Raw genomic sequence first — 25,049 nt, 5'->3', positions numbered from 1 at the left:
TTCAAGTACATAAGCTTCGAGAATCACGATCTGCCACCGATTTTCCCCCGCCGCGGATAATGAAGTCGTAAGGAGTCAAGACCGACGTAACCGAGCGAGCCGATCGAGTTTGTTGGAACAAAAAGGACCGAAGGAACAAGAGTTTCTTCCTTTCAGCGGCGCAACGACTTTAGAAAGTGGCATTTCGCATTCACCGATGAACCGGTTTATCATAATTGGCCAGGCAGACCGATACGCCCGAGTCATTACGTCGGACATTTTTGCAACGCTGCTGCAACTCGTTTGACACTGCGCCAAACAGTAGCTACGATCGAAAAACAAATTATCTAACGAGTAACGTGCATTCTGCCATGCTAACGATTATCAACAAGAAAATAGGACGAGGAAAGAACGAAAAGCAAGAATAAAATTTCTAAGCTCTGCGAAAAAATTCGAATCGACGAACGAACATGCGAACAGGAAGAGAAACAGAAAAATGGAAAGGAAATCGCGGAGGTGGCGTTCTTGGAAATTAAGAAAACAAATATTGTGGAAGCGAGGACGGATAAAAGGGAGAGTAATACGACGCACTTCAGAAGATAAAGTCGGTAATGCTTTTGGCTTTCACGCAAACATCATTTTAATCCCCGTTTCGGTGAAGGTAGCAGGGAGTAGGCAGAGAAGATGGAGAGGTCGTGAACAGGGCGACCGTCGCGTCGACGCGTTTAAGCCAGACGAAGATAGAAATCGGAGCGAAACGAAGGGACATAGAAAGGGGGTGGAACACGGGACAGGGCAACGGAGATCGACGCACAGGGGTGGCTCGAGTTGAACCGAAGCGAGTAATCAGGGAGACATTATTTTCCCTTTGAGACCCGCCGTATTTTAATACGAAGGAAAACGTATAATCCGCTTGTACAATTTCGAGCCACTGAATTTGCCTGTCTGTCCGTCTCCCAGCCCTGTCTTCTCTGTTTCTTGCTCTGTTCCTCGAATCGGTCGCGTTAGCGATTGCCGTATTCTCCTCTGTCTCCTTGCAATTCGATGGAAATCGAAGGGTGGCGATATCTTTCTATGGTCCCGCTTTCGAATTCCTCCGAGCAATATCCGCGAAACAAAAGGGTGGCGGCCAACGGAACGATTTAAGAATGAACAGTAAAACGATTTCGCGATCCTTAAGAGGATTCCTCTTTTCTCCGGCTGTTTCTCGTTCTTTCGATCGGAGTACGCGCGAGGACCGGTTTGATGTCCGGCGAAATTCGCTAATGACGCAATTATATCGCTTTCGCGGGAACATTGAACCGTCCTAATTCGCCGCTCGCGGAACCGTTAAAGAATTCTGTCTCCGCTACGAATTCTTATTTTACGTCGTCCCATTATACGCTTCGAGCAAAAACCGACAAAATAAAAGACGAATAAAAGAAATGCTTATAATACCGGTGTCAAGTGCGTGTACGCGTATCCATGTGTGTATACGTATTCGCGTTGGTTAGTGTTCGTGCGCCTATAGTGTCCCCTCGTTCTTTCTCTCCCTGGGTTCGCTCATCGTCCAGAGAATAACATTCGCACTTTACGATTATGCCTGCCTACTTTTTTTGTCAAACAGCCTGGCTGCTCGGTGTCAACGACAGATTCACGATCGGCTCTCGACTCGCACACGGCCGCGAGCCTACCGGGGAGCAGCATTCAACGACCGGCGAGTTCCACATAAATCGAGATCCTTGAATTAAATAGGCAAGCTTTTAGCATCCATAGAATCCCGCCGTTTTAATCCTCGAAACCGAGCCTCTCTAGGTAATCCGTGATTATTTGACGAAGCCAGCACTGACTGTGCTGGTGCCACAACGCGCGCATGTGCACGCTTGGATGAATAAATTATAGTTTATTGTGCTTCCTGATATACGTGATTTATGCGATTGCGCATTCTGATTAAATTTTAGAGCTGCTGGATTTGTCTACAATTTTTAGATTTACGATCTGTTCGAATGACTGTTTCGAGGTAAAAATAGGAATACGAATGTTGGAATGATATTAGCTACAGATAGAAAGTTTGGAAATAATAGGAATTTCAAAGTAGGTTCTTGAACAGTCATAACTACTTGAATTTACTTGAATTTCGTTTGATATAATTCCCTATAGCTACGTTACAGTTTTCCTGCTGAAGGAAACAGCGTTTCCATTGTCGTATAACTCATTTTTTAATTGGCAATAAATCAACATGCAACCCACAATTAATTACCAATGTCGTATAAATTACCGTGTTATTGAATTAATCCTATTGCGCTTATGATGATTCCAGCAAACGTCTTGTAACGTGAAATTTTGATTTCAAAAGCAAGCGATTAGCAACGCTATTTGGGATGTCATTTCTAACAAATAGTATTCGATTTTCCCCACTTTGCAATAATTACATGTACTACATCTACACGATAGTCTTTTTTATGGCATGTTAATGGTCGTCACATAAAGAAACGTTTTCAGAATCTATCGGCAAAAATCAATGAACAAATGAATCTGTTTTAACACAATAGCTATAGAATATCTGCTGATTGTTAAAGAAAATACGATAAAATGATAAATATTCATAAATTGCAGCAATTTTCTTGCATTTGCCATTTTATTATGACCCTTGTTACGCAATTTGCCTGAAACATAATGCAAATATAATGCTGATTTGCAAAGTATACACGTATTATCAGAAGAGAATTTACAAATCTATTGACAAACACTTATATTTACGTTTTCACTAGCTATACTGAGGTTGTATTTGTATTGAACAGAGCAGTCCACACAACTTATAACGAGTTTTTCCTCTTTTCTCAACAATGTTAGGAAAAAGTGATGGAAAGGACCGCAAAGAGTCCGCTAGAGTCGCATCAAAACGTTGCATTATTCGTTTCTGATGGAAAATATTTAAAGTAATAAGATAATATCAAGTTATATTTGAACTAATATCCCAAATAATATAATTTGAAGTCTTCTTTATACACTTACAATTTTGAACTCCGCTGAAAGAAAGTAGCAGAGCACCCATTTTCACATTTGTACGGCAAATGCAAAAATTTCCCAAGAATTTCTCACAAAACATCGCACCAAAAATTACACCCATATCTCACACTGCACTTGCCACGGTGAAACATTGATAAACGAACATCTGTACGTTTCAACGTCACGCATACCAAGACATATACACGAATCAACTCTCAATAAGATATTCAACCACAATGGGCTACGAGGAACCAAAGGAATTTCGTGGCGAAGCATGAGCGCGCCGCCAGCGGCGTTTCCCCTGCGTCAAAAGTGTCAAGAAAAATAGAATCATCCAAAAATAACCCTTCGAAACGATATTTTCAACGAAAGATGAAATACGTGGCTACATCGACCAAGTATAATAGCAGAAACCAGCCTCTCTGTTCTTTCTTTCTCTCTCGATCCTCGTATTTTATCCGATATTTTTGAAATACCGTTCGCGACGACCGTACGGTGACCGGATGTCGTAATGACGTACCGACAAAAGCGCGCTCCCTTTCTCTCCCGTTCCTTTCTTCTTCGTCCACGTTTCTTTCTCGATCCTCAATTTTCTCGATGCCGCCGCGCATCGAGAGAGTTCGTCGCTCGCGCTTTATTTACGACTGCATTCCGCGCGCGGATTCCGTTACGGGATCCCCTGATTAGCGATGGGATCAAGTGTATCGCAAGTACCTTCGAATTTTAGTAGGACATTTCAAACATTTCGCGAGTGCTTCACAAAAGAAACACGTAGATAAACAGGTTGTACTTGTAGATAGATTCAAAAGTTTGATTAAGTAAAATTCCTAATTGTATTTCTAATAATCCAAGTAGAATTTTAATTAGAATTGTTATATCATTCAAATATTACATATAGCGATATAACTTGCAAATTTCTATCGGCTCTCGAAATGAAAGTTGAACGCGAAATTCATTGTTCCTAAAGAAGTTGATTTTCAAAGGTTATCCCCGTATCAAGCTTACGATGTTACAATGACTGCGGTAAATTCGAAATCACCCTATCATTCCTCAAAAAACCATAAAACAGAGAGCAAAGTGTTAAACAGAGGATTATGCACCTGTTCCCCTTTCCCAATGCGAACGCGCCGTAATATTCAAAGAGATCGGCGAATCGAAAAGAATTACGAGCGGCGGGCGCGGTAAAAAATAACCAAAGGCTTTTGTCACAATTTTCACGGCGTCGTCGGATCCTCGACGCCAATTCCTCGCCATTTGCTCCGAATTTAACTTCTCGTCTCTTCAACCTACTCTTTCGCTCATTGCCTGGCGTGATTCCTTCTAAAGAAATCGATGGAACGCGGCTCGGGCAACGGGAACCAGTAACCGGTCGCGGAACATCGTTCGATTGTTTGCGCAAAGATAAGATTAAGGGTACGAACTTTTCCCACCGTCGAAAATCGCTAAACCGTTCCAGGTTCTCGCGGCGCGTTTTATCGCTAACGATACGCGGTTTATTGACAGGCGAGCGCGAAGGCGAGGATCGCAGCTTATCCGCGCGTTATTTGCTCGTGCTGTCCCGTTGGTAGCGTAACGTGTCAATATCTTTACGAATACAACGACGTTCGATTCGAAACGATAGCCCCGTGCAAACTGTTCCTTCGCTTTGCGTTACATCACCATTCCTCCACTTCCGGTAGGTGGGGCAGCGTACGATCGAATTGAAAGGATAAACAGTGTAGCTTCTTGTTTCTCTTCGGTAACACATCGTACAATATTCTTCGAAGCAAACAAAGTAGAGGCGCTAATAGAGTCACGAGTTTGACGATAGTTTTTCTCGGTTTTTGGGAATCGCCGATTACGTATGTCAGAGATGCGTTCGCGGATTTCTTCATGGTCACGCTATCTGCTTTTAGATAATACTCGTTCTTTACGTTTCGATCGTGGAAAGGGACGTGCGATTTCAATGGGACTCCTCTTTGGAAATAGTGATGTAATGTTTAGATTCTTCTTTTTTTTTTGATCCCGATCGGTCGATATCGATTGTGGAGGGAAATACCGAGGCGCGATGAGTTGTATGTGCGTGTAATTGGATCTTGGAATTTGAAGGTGGTTGTACAATTATCTCGCAGATGTTTGCTTTCATTTTGCGGACACATAATCCACCGGTAAAGTTCGCGGAGATTAGGAGCTCGGGTAAATATTGGGAACTTGTCATGAAATCGAAGGACGTTCGGTCAAATTGTAATGTCGAGTCTTTTTGTGGTAAAAGTTTAATACATTTTGTACACACGAATTTTCTTCGAACAGTTATAGATGTTTGAAAGATTCCAATGCCTCTTTAATAATTGTTATTCTTTAATTAATCGCGCAATGAAATCGTTTCTTAAGAGTGATTTAAATTAATTATGTAATACAATTGAAAACAACACAAATGCAATAAAGCGTAACAAAAGACAACAAACATCAAACAAGCTCGGACAAGAGAACAAGAAAGATGAAGTCAAGGAAACACGAATAACGCCACTACATATTAAAATAAAGGAAGCATAAATAAATTGCAAAAATCAAAGAAACGTACCAAGAATCGAGTATCGAGAAATTCCATTAAAGTAGAAGAACGCAGTTTAACATTGAACGAGGGAACAAAATCACATTATTCGCAGCCACGCTTCAGACAGACACGAGTCACCGGTTCGAAGAACGCGTAAATCGTGGCCGTAGCTGAGATAATTCTCCCCTAACGGGCGAATCTTGCGGGCTTCGCGAACAGGCGTAATTCGATTCCCTTTACGCAATTTTGTCGAATCGTGGTTTCGCATTCGCGAAGCTCGCGACGCAACGGGTGTTCTGCGCGAGAGGGCGATCGGTCCACTAACCAAGACTCGACGCAGACAAACAAGACGACACTGTTACGAGTTCACAGCGTAGACGCTGGGCAATTCAGCAAATCTATATTTTCCACAACAATACGCGTTTTATCATTAGCAATATGAATCATGACGATGTCGCATCGCGTCTGGAACAGATTATCTATTAAACGCGCTAGCAAATGATAATAAACATTTGTTGAGTAGTTGCGCCACGCATATGTAGTTGGAGAAAGCGAAAGTGATCGCAGGCATTCTTCGCTGATTCAACTAATAAAAAAATTGATCGAACGTGTACGAAATCAATGAACAATAAATTTTCTTTGGTATATCAATATTACTCTAAACGTTTCCAAACGCCCACAATTCTCCGCAATTTTGTCTATTCGTTTACACATCGCGTCTTCACCGAAGCAAATTTATATTAGCGAACATTCGCGAATATTTCGCACGGCTAATAAATGGAGCTCAGGCGTAAGATCGATTTTAGATCGACGAAAATCCACTCGATTCGAGCCAGGCTTGAAATCTTTCTGGAATCAGAGACTGAGATCGGCTAACTTCGTACGATCTCGAAGCGCTTGTAAATTGATCGCGGCTCGCGTCCCGACTGAAAGCGATCTGCTCGTTAAGTACCGCAGCAGCCTCCTCGGAGAGACGAGGCTGGAAAGCAATCCGGCGTGGATCGAGATCGAGATCGAGAAAATAACGATAAAACGTGACGCGGTCGCAATTAATGGCGGAAAAGGTATCCGAGAGCTACGGCCGCGATCCACAGCCCTCTTCGCCGCGATCGACGACGTCTCCACTGAACGTTTGCGACACGATGCAACACGCTCAGACATCGATTCGAACGATCGAACGGACTACGTACCCGATGAGATCCATACGGACGATGCGTTCGCCGATCGGCGAAAGGTGCGCAGCAAGCGTTCTCTTTAACTTCTATGCGTCTTCTTTGGTGTACACATAGAATACACGAATGCACTCGTACACGCGTATGGTATGTATCGTCACGTGAATGCGTGTTTCTTGTTTATAAAGTACACGTAAAACACAAGATCTTGGAACGGATAAAGACCGCGTTCATTAATACGTATATTGTTGCAATTGTAACTACGATGATAACAGAAAGATAGCGAGTGATTTTTCGCCGTAATCGACGAATCAGGTCCACTTTTCGCGGTGTCACCCCGTATATCGCATGGGAAAATAAATCTTGTGGACACTCACCGGGAGGGAGACTGGACACTGGACGCTGTCACCGGACACGGGTTGCAGCGACTGCAACAGATCGCGTGCGTGAAAGAGAGGACGGCTATCAATGGCTGCATTATACAATACCAGTGAACTGGTGTACACGGAATATAGTGTGCGTGCGCGTGCGTGTGAGAGCGCAGTACGTTGCGCGCGTACGCGACGACGCGCGAGTATGTAAACGTAGACGCGCGAACCGGGTCCACCGAACCAACCGAACCAACCACCGAACGAAACAAACGAAAGGAGCGAAGCAAGTACTGTCAGGTATTCCCGCGAAGAGGATCTGTCTCGTGCGTAGAAGCCGTGTACGCTGTACTGTCCCATACGCTTGGGAGTACAGCGAGCGCGCCAACGAAAACGTCGAGACGACGAAACGAGACGAGAGGTGCATGCCTGTGCTCCACCCTGTTTCTCGGGTTTACTTTTCGACGAGCATTTTGCCGATTAGATATCGACTCTTTTGCAAACACACCGCGCTGCACTGTGGGATTATTCTAAAAGTAGGATTTCCTATAAGCGTTAAACGTACATACATACGCATCTACATATATAGACATTTTCAGTTGGACACAGTGTCACACACAGAAATGACATATCGGAACAAGATGTTTGTATAATAGAACTTTATTTATAAGAATATCTAGAGAAAATTTAAAATAGTTTCTGTAATTATCGCAGTTCGTATAATAGGAGAATATAATAGGATTCGTTCGCATAATAGAAGCTCGCGTTCGGATAAGTAGTTTCAAGCGGTAGCAGTTAAACGCTAAGTAAGATTTCGTTCCGGTAAATGAAATTCATACAAACGAAATTGTGCCGTGTTACGATATATCAAAGAAACACATTTCTAAACGATCTTTGACTGTCACGTTCGCATCAATACGTATTCTACGTTTATAGAAAATCTCTCTCGAACGTCTCCTTGTTCCTTGTCGTCATCTTCAGCGGTCTCCTTTCATTCTTCGTATTATCTCTTTTTAACCGACTTTACAGTGATCTTTGTCGCTCAGGTTGCTCGTGGTACTCGCGAGAGAATTCTTTCTGTATCTATCCCGCTCTCTTTCATTTCCACCTGATTCCACTGGTCGCTCTCCGTCTACGTTTTTACCTTTCCTTCTGTCCCCTTGTCTCGATCCCTGTCCTCTTCCCCCTCCCGGCGTCGTTCCGCCGCTCGACCGGACTGACCTGTTCACGTGTGCACCACAGCCGCAATAACTATATCCAGCCGCGCTTTTTTGTCAGCCCGTTCTTACGTACGCTCGGAAATGAATTGAGTTATTGTAAAATCGTGTCCGGCCGGCTGTAATTGTCCGCGCGTGCCCCGCCATGTTCGTACGCGGCCGCAAGCGACCTCGGCCATTTTTCACAGCGGTTCACCTTTTGCCAGCGTAGACATAGAGCGAGCATATCAAGTGGAAAAATCTCCACACAGTTCGCCATCCGAACTTCCGCTTAAAATGGATTTGTAATATGAATCGTTACGAATAGGATCGAGCTAGATCAAACGCGCGATGCCGTTTCGCGTTGTCGCGGAAACGCGACCTCTACTCGAGAAATAGTACAAACATAAGATAAAAATGGGAAATAAAAATGTGTAAAATCTCGATTTGTGAGAAGAGGCGGAGCTATCCGGTCGAATATTTAATTATCGATTTTGTAAAAGAACGAATGATTTAACGGAGGATTCTTTGGCGGATAGCTCCGATCGAAGGGAATTTTTCCACTCCAAGTTCCAAAGAATCCTGATTCATTCGGTTTATCGCGATACGACGGCATTTACACGGATCGAGGGACGCGTTCGCGCCTTTTCAAGGTGAATAGAGAGCTCGGCGCCTCGACGCAGGCCCATCCTGAATGAACAAGCGCAATAAGCAGGTGCTGGTGCTCGACTCACCGGCTTCGAATCTCCTTCCAGCTGATCGGCTTTATGGCCGTAACGACCCCATCCACCGTCGAACAATTACGGCGAACATCAGGAAGCACACCGTTCTGCGGGCAGAAGAAAATCGTTTTATTAGTAATCCGTGATAGACGGTTTAACGTTATAGTTGGACGGAACGATTCGTGAATTTGTAAAGAAGAATCTAGGTGTGTAGCTATACAATGTGTTTCTATACGCGTTGTTGAATGTCTTGAACGCGAAGAATAGAATATGAAAAGAAAGTTTATCACATTATGTTACGGAAAGAAATATAATTCACGCATTAAATAGTGTTTAAACACAGAAATAATTTAGTAAATCCCAAAATTTTATTTCAGTTTGCTTTGTCATTTATTCATTTTGTCCTATTTCTAATCATTTTACGAATATAGCTTGTTTCAGTGAGTCACCGTGTATAATATCAAGTAATAGATACGCAGGTTTATCGCTCGAAACTGATTGTTATAATTGTTGCAAAATTAAGATGTTTTGCGTAGACTGTAGACTATATATACACCTTCTTGCTATGATATCTTGAAAGCTGATAAGAGTTATCAAAGCGAGTACATATTTTGCCGTGGATCAGGCATGTTTGAGTAGAAACGGGATTTAGCTTGGCGTAAATCGTAGTACGCTCATTCATAGTTGTTTTTAATCAAGTATCGTTACGTAAAGAAGTATTAACGCCATATTTGTATAGATAGTTTTATAAATAGATTAAGATCATAACCATCCGTTTCACTTTCATAAATAAGCATTTAGAACAAAATTTGTCGTCTCCCTTACTTCGTACGATACGACGAAAATTGTAAGGAAACATCCATCAAATTCTTATAGTGCATCAACATCACTAACACGTCTACTACATCAAACGTATCTCACATTTAACCGCTCTAAAAAGTTCGAATCCAAAAGAATTCACTCCCTGCAAACTTACTTGGTAAAAAACGAAAGAAACAAACCTCGCCAAACGTTTCACAAATTAAAGGTTCCAAGCCTCGCCATCGTCTCCAATAAAAAGAAAAGGAACCGTTACTAACGTGTCCCTGTAGGACTCCATTATCCAACCTTCCGATAATTGATAACGCAGCGACACAGCGACGAACGCGTAGGATTTGCATGGAGGTCGGTGGAGTCTTGGCCCGCGGTCGCGACCGACAGATACGAAGGATCCTATGCGAAGACAAAGGACGATGATTCAGAGGTAGTAGGAGAGAAGTACCTGGTAGATGACACGAGATTCCACCGAAGGTGGGCACTACGTCACTGTCTTTTTCTTCTACTCGTTCTGTGCTGGTTTGGAGCGCGCGCGCGACCGACTATCGGACGCCGCGAGGTGGTTTTCGACTCGAAATCTCGGCATTCCTCCCGCCGCGAGGAATCCAACGATGTTAAATGAACCGTCCCGAGGAAATATAATGTCCGCTAAACATTCTTCTCCGTTTCCGTAATTTACGGCCGACCGAAATCTCCCGAATCGCTGGACGAGACTGATCGCCCCGACGAAAGTGCCCGCTGACGAGAATGGGAACTCGATGCCCCGACAGCAGGTGCTTGTGTCACACTGCCGGGGGATTCCTTCTTTTCTTCCCTCTTTTGTTAAGAAACGAACTAGGCGGGATGAAACGGATGGCAATGGGTGAATGCTGATTCTTTGTCGAGATGCGGACGAGGTTGTTTTTTGGGGAGAGACTTTTTGAAAAAACAGCCGAAGAAGATGCAGAAAGTATTTGTATACGCTGTTCATTTCTTTTGCTATTTAGATACACTGCTTAGAGAAAGGCGGAGGGAGAAAGAGAGAGATAAGGCTACTTCTGATAGTGTAAATATATCTACTTCGAATCTGACTACCCGCAATTGCTATAAGAAGGAGAAATTTAATTGTATTCAATTGTATGTTAACAAAATATTTGATTCAAGTTTTAGTTAAGTCTAGAAGGTAATACGACAAGAGAGAGATATCGAATACAGAATGCTGATTGATTTCATTAATTTCTATGAGTGATTTTGAAACAGTACTTCCTGAGTAAAATTTAATTGAAACAATCGGCCAAGAAATTCGTTCATCACTGAAACGCTCCATATCTTGCAAGATTCGCCGTACATCGAATTTCACGGAAACTTTCCAATGAAATACGAGGCGCATTAACCACGTCCCGACTACGACGTTCCTAACTGAACGTTCCCATGTTTCCGTGCAACCACTACGACGATCTGGCAGTGGTGATTCGCTCTATTAAAAGAGCGACCGATCAATTCGCAGTCGAGGCGACCGGGGTACCTGTGGCACGTGGGCGTTCCTGGCTAGCAGGGAGCCGTAAAGTCGTTAAGTAGCCACTTCGGACTTGGAAATAAGGAGATGATGGATCATTAGCCTTGGGGATCCTTCTGTAACTTCTGCCTAGTCAGCGAGCACCGCATACCTGCGATTTGTAGAAAAACAAACAGCCCAAGTGGCGGAGCATTGGTCTCGCGTTAAAAGGCCTGTTTTACTATCGAAAATACTTGTACGTTTTGCACGATACATAGTTTGTAACGTATAATCGTCTATTAAATTTGAGCTTGTTCCGTCAAATAAATTCCAGTGTTCATATCTTTTAAGATACAACGCTCTATACCTTAGCATACAAATATGAATGATATGCATATGTATGTAGTTGATTTATACTCGTTATTTGGGATACCTGTCACTTTAATTTAAATCTGACGTTGTTCGTATTAAATACTACTACGAATTACGTATATTTATTAATACGCTACATTTCCCTCCCTTATGTTTGAACTCGAACTCGCCGGTATTTCAGTTCACGATTAAGACATCCGATTAAAGCGCGTCGACGCAACACAACCTACAACAGGAACATCGCATCGGACCGCGGACAATTCTCGTTGCATCTTCGGAATGCAGTCAGTACAACTACGTTAATAGGGCAGTCGATATATCGATGATCATAGAAGCGCGACACCTGGCGGCAGTAAAAGGCGGTCATAAAGGCGCTAAATGGCCACTTTCGACCGGCGAAGAAAGTGATGTTGGAACATTAGCTCTGTTCGAGGTAACAGAGAAAGGGGGATAGGGTTCGCGAGCGAGCCGTATACCGCGGCCGAACGGAAAAATGCGTAAACTCGGCTTGTATTACGCGCAAATCGTCGGACATGGGAGTCGGTGGCGCTGGGTCGCCGACAGAAGCTCACCGCGGTAATGGTAGTTGGAGGCACGATTGCGAATGCACCGACGATAATGCACCGCCTTCTCGTTTCTTCTTCTCCCCGTATTGCTCGAGAACCGTACGGCGAATCTTATTTCCTGATAAATGTAACGTTCGCGCCATTACCAGCAGGAAGAATCATATTTTCTGAGCATATTTCACGGAGGCCGCGGCTTTTTTGGTGCACAGCAATCGCGCGTTTATTGGCCGTCCAGCGCTGTGCAACAAGAAGGAAGTTGTAATTCCCGGATAACGCCTAGCGTAATGGCGCATCAAAATCAGACGGCTACCTCTTTCTTTCTCTTCTTTTCATCATCCACACCACGCGAAAGGAACGTTCTTTGCCATTTAGGTCTTCCAGAATCACCGGGGCGCCTCGAGTTTTCGCTATTGCTTTAATATGCTAATAACGCGTGGGTGTTCTTAAGAAATAAGGAAGCGTGCGACCAGCAACCTATCCAGCCATTTTTGGATCTGGTCAAACATAATAGACCAGTGCTTCGCTGTTCCTTGTTTCTTCTCGATGGAGCCGCAGGAAATTTCAAGCCTCGTGTCTCGTGAACATTTTTCCTCCTCCCTTGTTTTCTCTTTGCATTTCGTCAGCAACAAACGTTATCAGTCGAAACGGTCGTTACCGGTGTCCAGATGGCCGGGATAACGCAACCGCGAACTCTTAGACAAAGCGCCATTATTTACGGGCAAACAGATTGGCTCGCTAACCCAGGAATTTAGGTGTGCTCCGATTTCTAGACCACGCGAAGAACACACGCAGCAATTTATAGCATCATTGTTACTCCTATTGTAGTTCCTGAGCGTGGGCGAAACGCGCCGGTGACATTACACTTCGCGAAATCTTGCTACAAACGGTGCCTTGCTGCGAACAGTACCTTCTGGTGGAACCATATGCATCACAGGTTGATGTCCCAGAAACAGCCTTGTTTCCAGTTTGAAACATTCGCCGAAGTCTTGTAACAAAGCTCCGCTAGTTTGCCTATCGTTCAGAATTTCATTGGATAAATTAAGAATGTTCGAGAGACTCGATACGAAATATATGGATCGTATAGAATCGGATGTATCGTTTGTTTGAAAGAAATAGAAATGTGTCGACGTGAAAGGACATTGTGTAGCTGTATATTGGAGAATAAATTTCAATTTAAAAGCAGGATGTTGGAAACACAATAAGTTCCTTGGCGTTCCTAGATAACACGGTAATAAAATTGTCGCGACTCTTGTACACAATGCAGATGTTTCATAGTGGAATCAGGGACGTGCATTCCCATTACTTGTACTACTTTTCCACGGAACCCTTCCATTTGTTTTCACCATAAACCTACCATAAAAGCGAATCGTCCTCGTCAGTATCAAGAACCCCTTACTCTCAATAAGGTTCCATGAAACAAAAGCTCCGAATCCTCTTCACAAACTCGATCAAACCACCGAGTCTCGAAAACCACCGTCTGAACGAACGTCCACGAGAGGAGCGAACCATGCAGTTGGCACGCAGAACGAGCGGCACGCTGAGTGGCGTGGCGGGGGTAGCGAGCGGCAGCAGACGAACAGCTGATTAAAGAATGTATTTGCTCGGGCTGAGAAAAGGAGTAGCGGTTCGAAGATTCAGGAACAATCGGTCGAGAGGAAGCGAATCGGGATCGAAGCGAGGCAGGCGATCGGTCAGGTAGGAGCCCGGTAGGCGAGCTGTTTGCCGGTTGGAAGGCGAGTCCGAGCCGCTGGAAGGATGCTGGAGAGGCCGAGTGGTGGCGGCACGGCCGGTGTGGTCAGGTGGTTCGCAAGGACGCGGCAGGCCGTTCACCCGTTCACCCGTTCCACTCCCCTCCCCCTCCTTCCACTGATCCTGCTTCCCTCTGTCCTCTCTTTTTCTCGTCGGATCTCTCTTCCTCGCGTCCGAATCACGCGGCCCTCTTACCTCTTCCAGGCGACTTCGTTCGTCTCTCACAAGCTCTTGTGACTCTCTTCTGCTGGCTCTCCCTGGCTACCCCTTCCCTCTCCTTCACCTGTTTCTTCCACGCTTTCTCTCTCCTTCCGTTCTTCGTGTAGTGTTTCTCTCTTTGTTCATCCACATCCACAGTGTTTCATTGGGCGGCTGTCTCCCTGTCTTCTAGATCCGAGCACGGCACCAGCACCGACTTAACTAAGTAAGTTACACCGGTATTTGTACTTACTTTGCCTCGAATCGACGCGCTGCACTCGTGCTCGTGTTAACACGATAATTGACCTGTTACGCCGCGCGGAAAAAGCGCGCTCGCATCTTTTTTCTGTCGATAACGCCTATGTCTCGGTCGTGGGACCGTAGAGTTCGGATAGCCTCTTCTTAGTTGAGATACTTGCGATTTGCAAGCGTGTTTATAGGTTCTACCATGGTAAAGAGGAAGAGAATTGGAGCTTTGGAAATCAAGCGATCGATGGTCATTGAGATTTGAAAGCAAACAAATATCATTCCACAGTATTTAATCTAAGTATTACATAAATAAATCCCATGAATAAATCCCAATAAAATAAAAATCCAGTTGGATCTATTACTAACACCGTCACACCATAAACCAGGCACGATGCAAATGATCCAGGCACCTTCCCATTTCCACATCTAAACCCATCCCTACCGTGCAAACAGCGAGTGGCACAACTAACATTCTACGAAAGTAGATCAAAATCAAAGGGGGACACCGAAGAATCTTCCCCCATCAAGGAATCATGAACTGCTCGATGTGATGAAACATTTCCTCTAGACAGTGATTGCTTTACGTGTTGCTAATAAATACCCTCTGTTTATGTGTCTCCTGACTGAATTCAGATATTTGCTATCAGAACTGGTTTCACATGGCAATTTCAGTCGGATCGTAAACGTCAGAAACGTTAACCGAAATCCACATCAATCGTCGAATAGGTGAACGATAACGACCCGCGAGACTTTTCGCACGATCTACGACTATTCGTTTGCATTAACGCTTCCTCAGCCTTCCCGCTGGCCTCTCAGCAATATATCGCGACTGGACGATCACCGTAATTCGCAGGCAATCCTTGCACGGGTCATATTTCAGGCCTTGGCAAAAGGCCGCGCGCGATGCCTTTTTTTCAGTGTTACGGTCCCTGATGAATATTATCCAAGCTACGGTACTCGTCCTACTAACCGTTTCTACGGTGGGGATTAGTGCCCATGATTCGGATGATTAGTTTATTGTCAATGATTGTGTACGTTGAAACTATCGAACGATCGATCGGTATTATTAGCGTTGGTGTTATTATTATATGTACCGTTAGCTATCGAATGTTGCTTTAGAAAGTTCACGTGTGAAACTGAGAAAATGCTTTATTTAATAAAAATTATGAAATACAAAGCATGTATTTTATAATGAGAGAATCAAAGTATATTGCATCAATCGATGATAGAAGATGTTAAATATAAAACGGTTAATATTTCGAAAGTTCTTAGAGAAGGTCTTTTTAGAAAAGTTGTATCCACGTGATTGATAATTCGAGAATTGAAATATTTGTACCTTCATTACAGCGTCTCATTGATTGGTGGTTTCTTTCGGCTACATTTAGATGTATGGTACTTTTTATTCAGCATTATTCATCGAATCGTGTAGAAAATTTTTCTTCGTGGATTATGAAAGAGTTTGTACGTAAATAGAAAGGAATTCCAGTCAGCGATAGAAACAGATAGACATTTCGACATAACACTTGGAAAATCCGTGTAAGATTCATGTTCACCGCCAACAAAAGAACGATCTTCATATGTTTCTCGTGACCACGGCAAAAGTTAGTTCTATACTACATCTGTGTTGTATCCACTGCCCTTTTGTTATTAAATGCCACTATTTGTTAATAACATATGATCTATACAAATCCTATAATAAAATCATTATCGAGCAAAAGTAATGAGCGTTCCTTGTAAAAGGTAATGACAGTCCTTGAATTTATCAATACACCATCTTTTCAGAAATATTTTCCACCATTATTAATTTTTTCAGATCTCCAATGCGAACATCCTTTTCATTAATAGGTCTTCATGGTACTAAGCTGTAGAACTTTTACATGCTATCGACCAATGATTCAAAGAAAAGCAAGGTACTCAAAAAACCATCCCCTCGTATGTACGTTCACAAATGATTTGCTAATCGCAAATACATAGTACAATTTAAAGAAATAAAACAATTCACCTCAAGATCTTGAAGACACCTCCCACTTCAGAAAGGTGTACGTTTAGCATTTTCCATATTAACGAATAGTCCAAGAGGTAATTACGTAGGTAGATTATTATGGATTATCGATAATGCTTCCACAAAACTTAAATGTACGTAAACAGAGGCGCAAACTCATCTTCGTCATCGTCAAGAACCACACCGGCGTTTCATCTTCTCAAATACAAAGCAGCAAATGCAAATATCAAGTAGCTATCGTTGGATCCCATCGTTCGGTGTCACGAAATCCAGCTTTCCAATTAGAAAGCGTTTTTCGTGGCGTTTCACGCGGGTATACACGGGTTCGTTGTGAACGAGCTGAGCCGGATACCGATCAAATTCCACGGTACAGTGAAATTCATCGTCGCTGAATGACGTCACGAATGAAGTAACAGGAGGCCGGTTGTCCGCGTGAACGACCCCTCGTCTCCAAGCGGTGGCACCCGTCCACGAGAGGTGGAAAGAATCAGAGAAGGGGGACAGCCCTCCCGCGGGGAACTAATAACCGGGTTTCACGAGGCGTGTCCGGGTGCACGCGCGTCCGCGCGAAGAAAGCCGCGCGGGCCGGATTCCACGCGCCGAAAACGACGCTGTCCTCCGCACTACGCTGTTCAACTTCTGCGGGGCGCACGTCGAAGCAGGTAGCCGATAAACAGACGGCTGTTCCAACCGACTGTTATTAGCTTCTTTTCTCGGGGTAATGCGTGCCCTGTCAGTGGCAGTAAATAAGGATAGCAGAACGAACGCGACCTCTTTGTCAGCTGGCAACAATAACCACGTTGACTTTTCTCTTCCCTGTCCTTCGTTTCTTCGCCGTTCGCCCTTAATAGCCAAGCCAAAGCTTCGTAATGTCGCATCCTTGTCCTTCGACCGAGTTATTCCACGATTCTGGGTTCGTGACAAGGATAGACGACGTCGTGGCGCAAAGGGGTGGCCCAGGCGACGCTCCAAGTCGATTGAACAGAAATTGAATGATTGGGAGCGCGCGCCTCGAGGGCGCTTGATTGTTCATTCAAACAACAATCGTAATTGCGTTACAGGTCGGCCTGAGAGGGGAAAGGAGTAAGTGGAAGGGACCGGAACGAATGACTGGCATCGTGGGCGATGGGAACTGGCAGAGTCGAGTCGCGGCTTCCGTGCACGTTGGGGGTTGCTCGGACGAGTGGTCTACGCCAAGCACTCGGCCGCTCCTCGATGCCACTACTCAAGCGGTGCTACGCTAACGTTATTAGTGCCACGAGCGTCCTCGATCGAGCACGCTCTCGCCTTTCGAGCGAGTCGTGCTTATCGCGTGCCGCTATTTCCCGGCCGAATATGTTCATATCGAGGCTTTGTTCGCTACTCCAAGAATAGGTCCAACAGAGTCGATTGATTTCTCACAGTACGACTCCGCTACAGGCTCTTGCTAGGGAGTCCGTTGTTTTTGCTTGTTGCTTGGATGAGAGGTGATTTTCGCGTTGATAGCAGAGTTTTTGTTGTAGATTTGTATGGTTGCTGCATTGTGTTGAATTATGTACTCGAAATGTTCGTTGTGAAATTTAGAAGAATTTCCTGATCTCTTCATGGGAGGAAACTAACCATTGAAATATATGTGTATAATAATCCGTTATCTTGTGAGTTGGAATTAAAGACATTAGCATTCTCTCAAGTAACGTTTACTGAAATGACCTTAGGCGATTATCCGATAACTTCGTGATTCGTGTTTTGAAAATCTTGTTATTCTTTGCAAACCCCTGTAGGCTGTTCAATTTGTCACCATTAAAACTCTTTTGCGAAGATCGAGCTAAATTATAGCTCGACGATGTTGTATCCTGTGAATAGGTATAATTTAAACTATCACAAAAAGAAGATTGGATGAAACAAAGTTTCCAAATAGAGCTATCTATCGTTCGATCTTCCACTTAGTGGACGACTACCGTAACCAGTTAATCGAGTCACAGAATCGACTCTTCCTGCGCGAATGAAACATTTGTCACCATTTCCTCTTAAAATACCATGTATCAAAAAAGAAATCGACGTTCGCCGATACATAATCAATTCGAGAAACCAGGACCATCTACAAGTTGTGCTCAAATATTTATCGGTAAAGTGGTAAAGTCTCGCGTTGAACAAAGATTCACACGTTGAATCGGCAGTGTCGAAAATCCCGTGACGTCCCCCGCGAATTAGCTATCACGAGGTCGTTTGCTAGAACACTTGTGACGCCGTAAATAGGTATGCTCAATTTGCAAGTTGCGGCTCGGTGTCTCGGCAAAACCGCGAGAGATCGTCGTGCTCGTCACGCATACATACATAGAGCCCGGCACAAAAAAGGTCTTCTCCTCTGTTCGTTTCCTTCACTTGCAAGAGGGGAATAGAGGTGGCCAGTCACTGAGGAGCAAACTAACGATTTGCTTAGTTAATATTTGCTCAGCTATATGTTTTTTCGAGTCGCTTCCTAAATCGAGGTTGACGCATTGTTACCGTCTTCGTTGTGATTAACATAATAATGCAAACACAATGACACGGCGAACTCGACGAAGTCGGGCTCTATTTGAGCAGGTGAAAATTCTCTCGCTCTAGTGTACTACGACGGGTTGCGTAGGTGAGGACGCGAGCGGGTTACGCGCGCGAGTGTGTCATCGCGAGAACGCGTGACAATTGTTTTCTGATTCAATTAGATAGGATTCGCGAATTTTCGGTGCCTTTCAGGCGTATTCCAACCCGCATCCCCGCACTCTTTCTTTCCACTTCGCGACCGCTATTTTTATAGGTTAAAGAATGTTTGCCTAACTCGTCGCGCCGATTCTTTTATGGAGAATATACGTACGTAAAGAGGACATTGTCAGAGATGAAGTTTGAGATTTTTGTCTCTTGCGTAATGTTACAGGTGCGTACATATATATTTTTCGACCCCAAGGGCAATTCTGGTATACGAAAAATAGATACACGCGTATGCGCTATTTTAATAATAATAATTTTTGTTAGTAGATCAAACACTTTGTAGATCGATTACTGCCTCCTTTTATTTCAAATCGCCGATAACAGCCTCACTTTCATCAGCGGCGTACTATTACCCCAGTAAGTCTTCAACCCCATTCGCGGCGCATAAATACATCAGCCGAGATACCGATGAAAGGGCTCGAACAGGGCGAGGAAGACAATCAGTGGCATCGAAGAGCCGCTTAAAGAACACTTTTTACCTCCCATTGAGCTCGTTCGTTTACGGAAGCGAACGTATACCGGAGATTTCTCATTTCCAGGTAATTAATTTACAATGAACCGGACGAAGGGGGAGCTAGCCCTTGTTCAGAGGGTTCCTTGTAGTCTTCGGATGCTTTCAACGAAACCAAACAACTAACCGGTCTTCGATTATAATTAACTCTCGTCGATAAGGCCAGAGAGATGTTCGATCCTTCCTCATCGATAGAGGGGTACAGCCATTATTACGTTCCAACGTTCTCGAAGTCTGCTCTGCCTGGAGTTTTAACCGTTAGGTGACCATTGTGATGTGAAGTAGCCTTGAAACTGGGATTGAGAGAGACAGACGTCCAGCTATGCACGTCACATAAACTCGCCTGCGTCGTACTTCTTCAAAGTTTATGCCGGTGATCGACCACCTTCTTTGACTACTTACGCTGTTACGCAAAAGAGGCACGGGCAACCGAGGCGAGAAAGATGACACGTCAGAAAATATTTCGAATCATTCTCGTAATCAGAGGAAGAACGAATCGCCTCGTCGGCAGGAGAGCGGCCGCTCGATGAAAGTCACGTCTATTGTAAGAAGTGAACTTCTTTCGAATTGGGTAGTCAGGTCTTGTAAAAATTCCTCCGAATATACGGAATATGTGCAGAAGCGTAAACGCGTTGTTTTCGCATGAAATTACAAAACTCGTTTTAGAAAGGGAATAATAAATTTTATTTCAAGATACATTCGAAATTAATCAGCTCGTAAAATATCAAACTCTGACACTTGAAAGTATCGATTTCTCGGTATCTAGTACTTAAAATTTCTATCTGCGTAATAAAATATGATTCACCTACATTTATGGTATTAAGTCAAAACATCACAGATATTACAAAATACGATTATGTTTATCCGCTGTAACTAATTACCCCAAATACCAGAAATCTCAAACTTCCTAAAATATCAAATTCTAAAGGACAACTCTCACGGAATTCCAACAAGAAGCCCATAATCATACTCGTCGTCGAACATTAAAGAAAAGAGACAAACTCTGCGTTAGAAATCGATTAAGTCCCTGGACGAATCCGTTAGAGACGATCGTTTGTTCATCGATGGACGATCGGACGAAAGAGGAGACGCAATCACGGTGAGCACAAAAACAGACGTCGAACAGACGCCTATCCTGGGAATAGGATACTTGATCGTAAAAAATAATTGAAAGTAGACTGCGCGGAGAAGAGGCGACGGAGAAAAAGCAACACGGTCCGGATGCAGGCCGGAAAATGACAATCACTATAGCGCGCGAAACCGTTTCCTCTGTCTGACGTCAAACCCGATCGAGAGCTTCGTGTTTCGTTGCAGTCCTCGTGTCAGGGTGGATAGAAGGGGGTTGGTCGTGTTAAGGGGGAAACAGGATGGAAGCCTCCGGCGTGCTCGCCCTTCACCAATTTAGTAGCCGATCTTCTCCTCTCGACCGACACTCTGAAATTCCATCGACCTTCCAACGTGTATAAGTCGAGGGTGACTAGCTTCCCTCTCCCTCCACGGCCACCTCGATCCCTTCTTCCTGCACGAGACCGTGCCGTAACGTCGACTCGTTCGTCACTCCGTAATCGTTCTGTCGACTGGGGCTCGTTGACAGGTGTCCACCAAGGACACCTCGTTTAGCTCGAGAGAATCGATGATCGTCTTCGGCTGACGTAACCCGTACTATCGCGATGATTCGATGCTTTTCTCTTTCAGCTCCTTCCTTTCTTCGTTTTCTAGTTTCTTCCTTCTTTTCCTTTTTCTTCTTTTCAGTGGGCGATGATCTGGATCGATCGAACTCAACTACACGCTTACTTGGACGTTCGAATATCAAACGCGTGGATATGAGAACGATTCCTATTGATAATCAATCCCAATATCATCACAAAACGAAGTGTATCATGACCAAACGAAGCACGGTTCTCACTTTTTGTTCCTTCTTGTTTCTTTCGTTGCTCGGTGATCCAGATCAATCAAGCACACGTTCGAATACCGAACGCGTGGAAGCGACCCCTGCCGATAATCGATCCTGTGTATCACGCGCGAACGTTGCGCGACCGATTCTCGTCAATCCTTACCTTGATACTATCAACAGGGTGGCCCGTAATTCCTCTTCTATCGACAACAGAACAGACAACTCTAATTACTCGTTAATTTCTTTCTAGCTAGTGTAGGCTCGATAGTTCTACAGCTTCTCCACGAGCTTTCGTCTTCTTCGTTCTGTGAAACCAGGTCGCGTACTCGCGCGCGTGTAACTTTTTACCACGAGACCGCGATCGTTTTCCACTCGGCTTAACGATCCGGTTTAATACTGTTATTAAGTATTTCATTAGGCCTCTGCTACAAAGTAATAAAGAAATTTATTCCTCGACGCGTAAGTACACCGAGGTTGCTCGTGTCCGCGCGTGGAGACGCCTGCTCGTAAAACTTGATGAGGGTTGCTCCGCCGCGGGGACCAACCAAGTGCACGCTTTTTGTTTGTTCCGCGTTCGTTTCACACTACCGAAGAGATCACAACTCTCGATGGGCTTCCCTTGGCCTTGCCAGCCACCGAGAAATTGCGAGAATACCTGTCGTCTTACGACGTTTGTATCGACTTTGATTCCAAAGTAGTTCCGTTCACACGCGTAAGGTCAGCGGTCAGACAAGACGAGACTGAGTTGGATCTGTCGATGATTAGTCTCTTCTCGATTTGGAGAAAATTGTGGATTCTAAGGTAGATAGGAAATTTAAAGGAACGCGATTTATGCTCGATCGAGCTAGCAATTAAGGTAATCGTTGGCGTAATGTATAATTTCACAGTTAAGCGTTGCTGATTTCACAGGAAGGCATATCACGTAAAGGGAAATAGTACATCACATTTTACAACTGCGAAGTTGCATAAAGTTTCTAGGTTTTATATTTTCGGATCGAACTTGAATGGAAACAAGAGCAGGAAAAGTTCTTCCTGTGAGGATGCGCATGATTTACGTTGTCTGACTTAATCTTAATTATGGTGCGCGGGAATCAGATATTATAAAATGATTTTATAATTATGACATGTGGCGTATACGAGAAATAAATGATGTTTGCTCATTGATATCTTCTATAGCGATCACGTCTCTTAACTTATAGCTTTTAGAGGTAGCGGATTTTGACGACGAATTGTGTACAGAAAATGTTGTAAAATTTCATTTCAAATACGATCCACGTGATACCGCGAAATATTATCGTCTCGGGTTAAAAAATTGCTATCTTGCAAAAGAAAATTGTAAACTGATCGTATCGTACCCTGTTCTTCGATCGTTGATACCGAAAAAATTTTGTCAGATGTTTTAACATCTTGTTACCGAAAGCTGTAATCATCGAAGAACGCGAATTGAATTGTTGCGTGTGAACTGTTTACTTATCTTGCAATCGTAAACTACAAAAAACGAAGGATAATAAAAATTACATAAGCTATAATCTCGTGACCACATCTCATTAAATATTCCCAGTCTCACTTGGTTCGAATTTATTCCAAGACAAATTACAGGGAGTATTAAAAAAGACCTTTCACGGCATTGCGATTTACTAATGGATTCATTAGTCGATGATTATCGCTGCTTGATTATAGCTTTCCAAGGCTCCGATGACTTTTAATAGATAACCGTACTATCGCGCGACGTCTCTAGGAAACGAACGAAAGTGGTATTTAAGCGAGTTGTTAAAATCTACGAAAAATCATTTTCGATTCGAATTATCGTAATCATAAAACTAGATAATTCTGAAACTTCTATCATCTTCGTTTACAGTTTCTATTAAAAGAATGTCAAGTTTACAAACTTTGTTCAAAGGGAGAAACTGTTTCAACGTCAAAGTGGCATTTTCTTCGCCCATATAGGAACGATTCTTAAGGAAATCGAGCAAATTACGTTCTCTTTACACGAACCACCCTTCAATATCCTCGACTTCCCCCAGAAAAGCACGGTAGAAAACACGGTTGAAGAAACAATCAGAGGCCGACAGCGAGCGAAGAAAGATGGAAACGTCAATTGTGAAACCGTTCTGACCAATATTCCAGCAGCGTTACACGGTCGCGCGGCTAGGAATGAAGATTAATTCAGCCAGCGTGCGGATTATTCCGCTTTCATTCGGAGCTCATTGTCCGCGCGGCGCGGCGCAGCGGAGTCGCGCGTCTGATATCTCTCGCCGTGGCCTCGGGATCGTTCTTTGAATCGCTTGATGCGATCTTCATTGTCCATTACTCCGCCACCGAGTCGGGAGAGACAATATCAAAGCCGTTATTTTCCGCATTCGCGTTCTCTCCCCTGTGGCGTGGCATGAGGCCGCGATAATGAGGCCAGTCTCTCAGAGACTCTGGCGAGTCTCTCGCGGCGAGGCCACTGCAACGGAAAACAGTTCGAAAGGTCCGAGGCTCCGCGCGTTCCTTATTAGTTATTAGTATACTCGCTCGGGCGAGGAGAAGCATCGTTGCCAGGGAGGAACAGGGGGCAACCGGCGAACGAAACGGTTTACAAACCGTAGGAGAGAGCAAGAATAGAGACGGAGCCTTGAATGGAGGCCTTTGAATTACTGCTGGCTGCTTGTTTTGTATAGACGCATAATGTATACGTATTCACGCAGACCTGGACACGGGTGTTCTGTGTACGGACGCGTGTAGGACGTTCGTATAGGGGGCGAGCGCGTCTCAGCGAGTAATATATAAGTATGGCGAGAGAGAGAAAGAGAGAGAGAAAGAGAGAGAAAGAGAGAGACGGACAGACAGCCGGGTTCGCTCGTATGGACTTATACACGCGAATCTGGCAAAGTCGCCTGTATACACGAGAAGAGAAAGAAGAGAGACAGAGAGAAAGGGAGAAGGCGCCAGAGTTATCCGGCCACCACCGTCAGAGCTCGACAAACCATCATCCACCACCAACCACCACCGGTGCTACCACCGACTTCTCCCTGTCCCCGAGCATCTCTCGGTCCTCCCAGCCTCTTCTCTTCTTCTTGTGCCCCCTACCCTCTGTTCGACCCTCTGAAAGGTCTCTCGCCGAGTCGCATGCCCTGTCATCTTCTGAAAAGAATAATATCTCTCTTTGAAACATTAGCAATTCTATGATCGCCACCTTTATTTATACGGGCTGCCGTGGCATGGCGCGGTGGCGTGGCTCGTTGCCTTCCTCCAGGTCTTCCTCTATTCGTCCGTCTTCTGTACGCGAGAGCACACCGACACACGCGTATACACCAGATTACCGTGTGTATAGAAAGAGAGTGGTCGCGAACATCGCCCAGGCGCTGTTTATTACGCGGCGCGACACGCCGCTGGATGCGGAAAATTCGTGCGCAGACAGGGAGAGGACGCGTCGACGGTGACGGCCGGTGGCGTCGCCATTTCTGCCTTCTGTTACAAAATACTTTAATTAATGACTCCTCGGAACAAATTTACCTTCATTATTAGCACATTCACGTGGTGGCGGCGGCGGC

At 44.3% G+C, this 25,049-nt stretch overlaps 1 protein-coding gene across 3 annotated transcripts in view; it reads right to left on the bottom strand.

The window, feature by feature from the left end:
• The window catches only part of LOC100650599 (transcription factor SOX-6), a 326,314-nt gene that overhangs the window by 136,275 nt on the left and 164,990 nt on the right, over nt 1–25,049 (bottom strand). For 2 of the 3 annotated variants that reach the window (XM_048406937.1, XM_048406936.1), the window contains exon 2: nt 8,971–9,065. In XM_048406937.1, coding sequence (XP_048262894.1) covers nt 8,971–9,065 — 95 coding nt within the window. Of the gene's footprint in view, nt 1–6,690; nt 7,383–8,970; nt 9,066–25,049 lie in introns of those variants that run through there. The other variant, XM_012309421.3, reaches the window with a different exon arrangement.

Source organism: Bombus terrestris, chromosome 6 (genome assembly GCF_910591885.1).
Source record: "Bombus terrestris chromosome 6, iyBomTerr1.2, whole genome shotgun sequence".
Classification (NCBI taxonomy): domain Eukaryota; kingdom Metazoa; phylum Arthropoda; class Insecta; order Hymenoptera; family Apidae; genus Bombus; species Bombus terrestris.
This window is presented reverse-complemented; position numbering and strand designations above follow the sequence as displayed.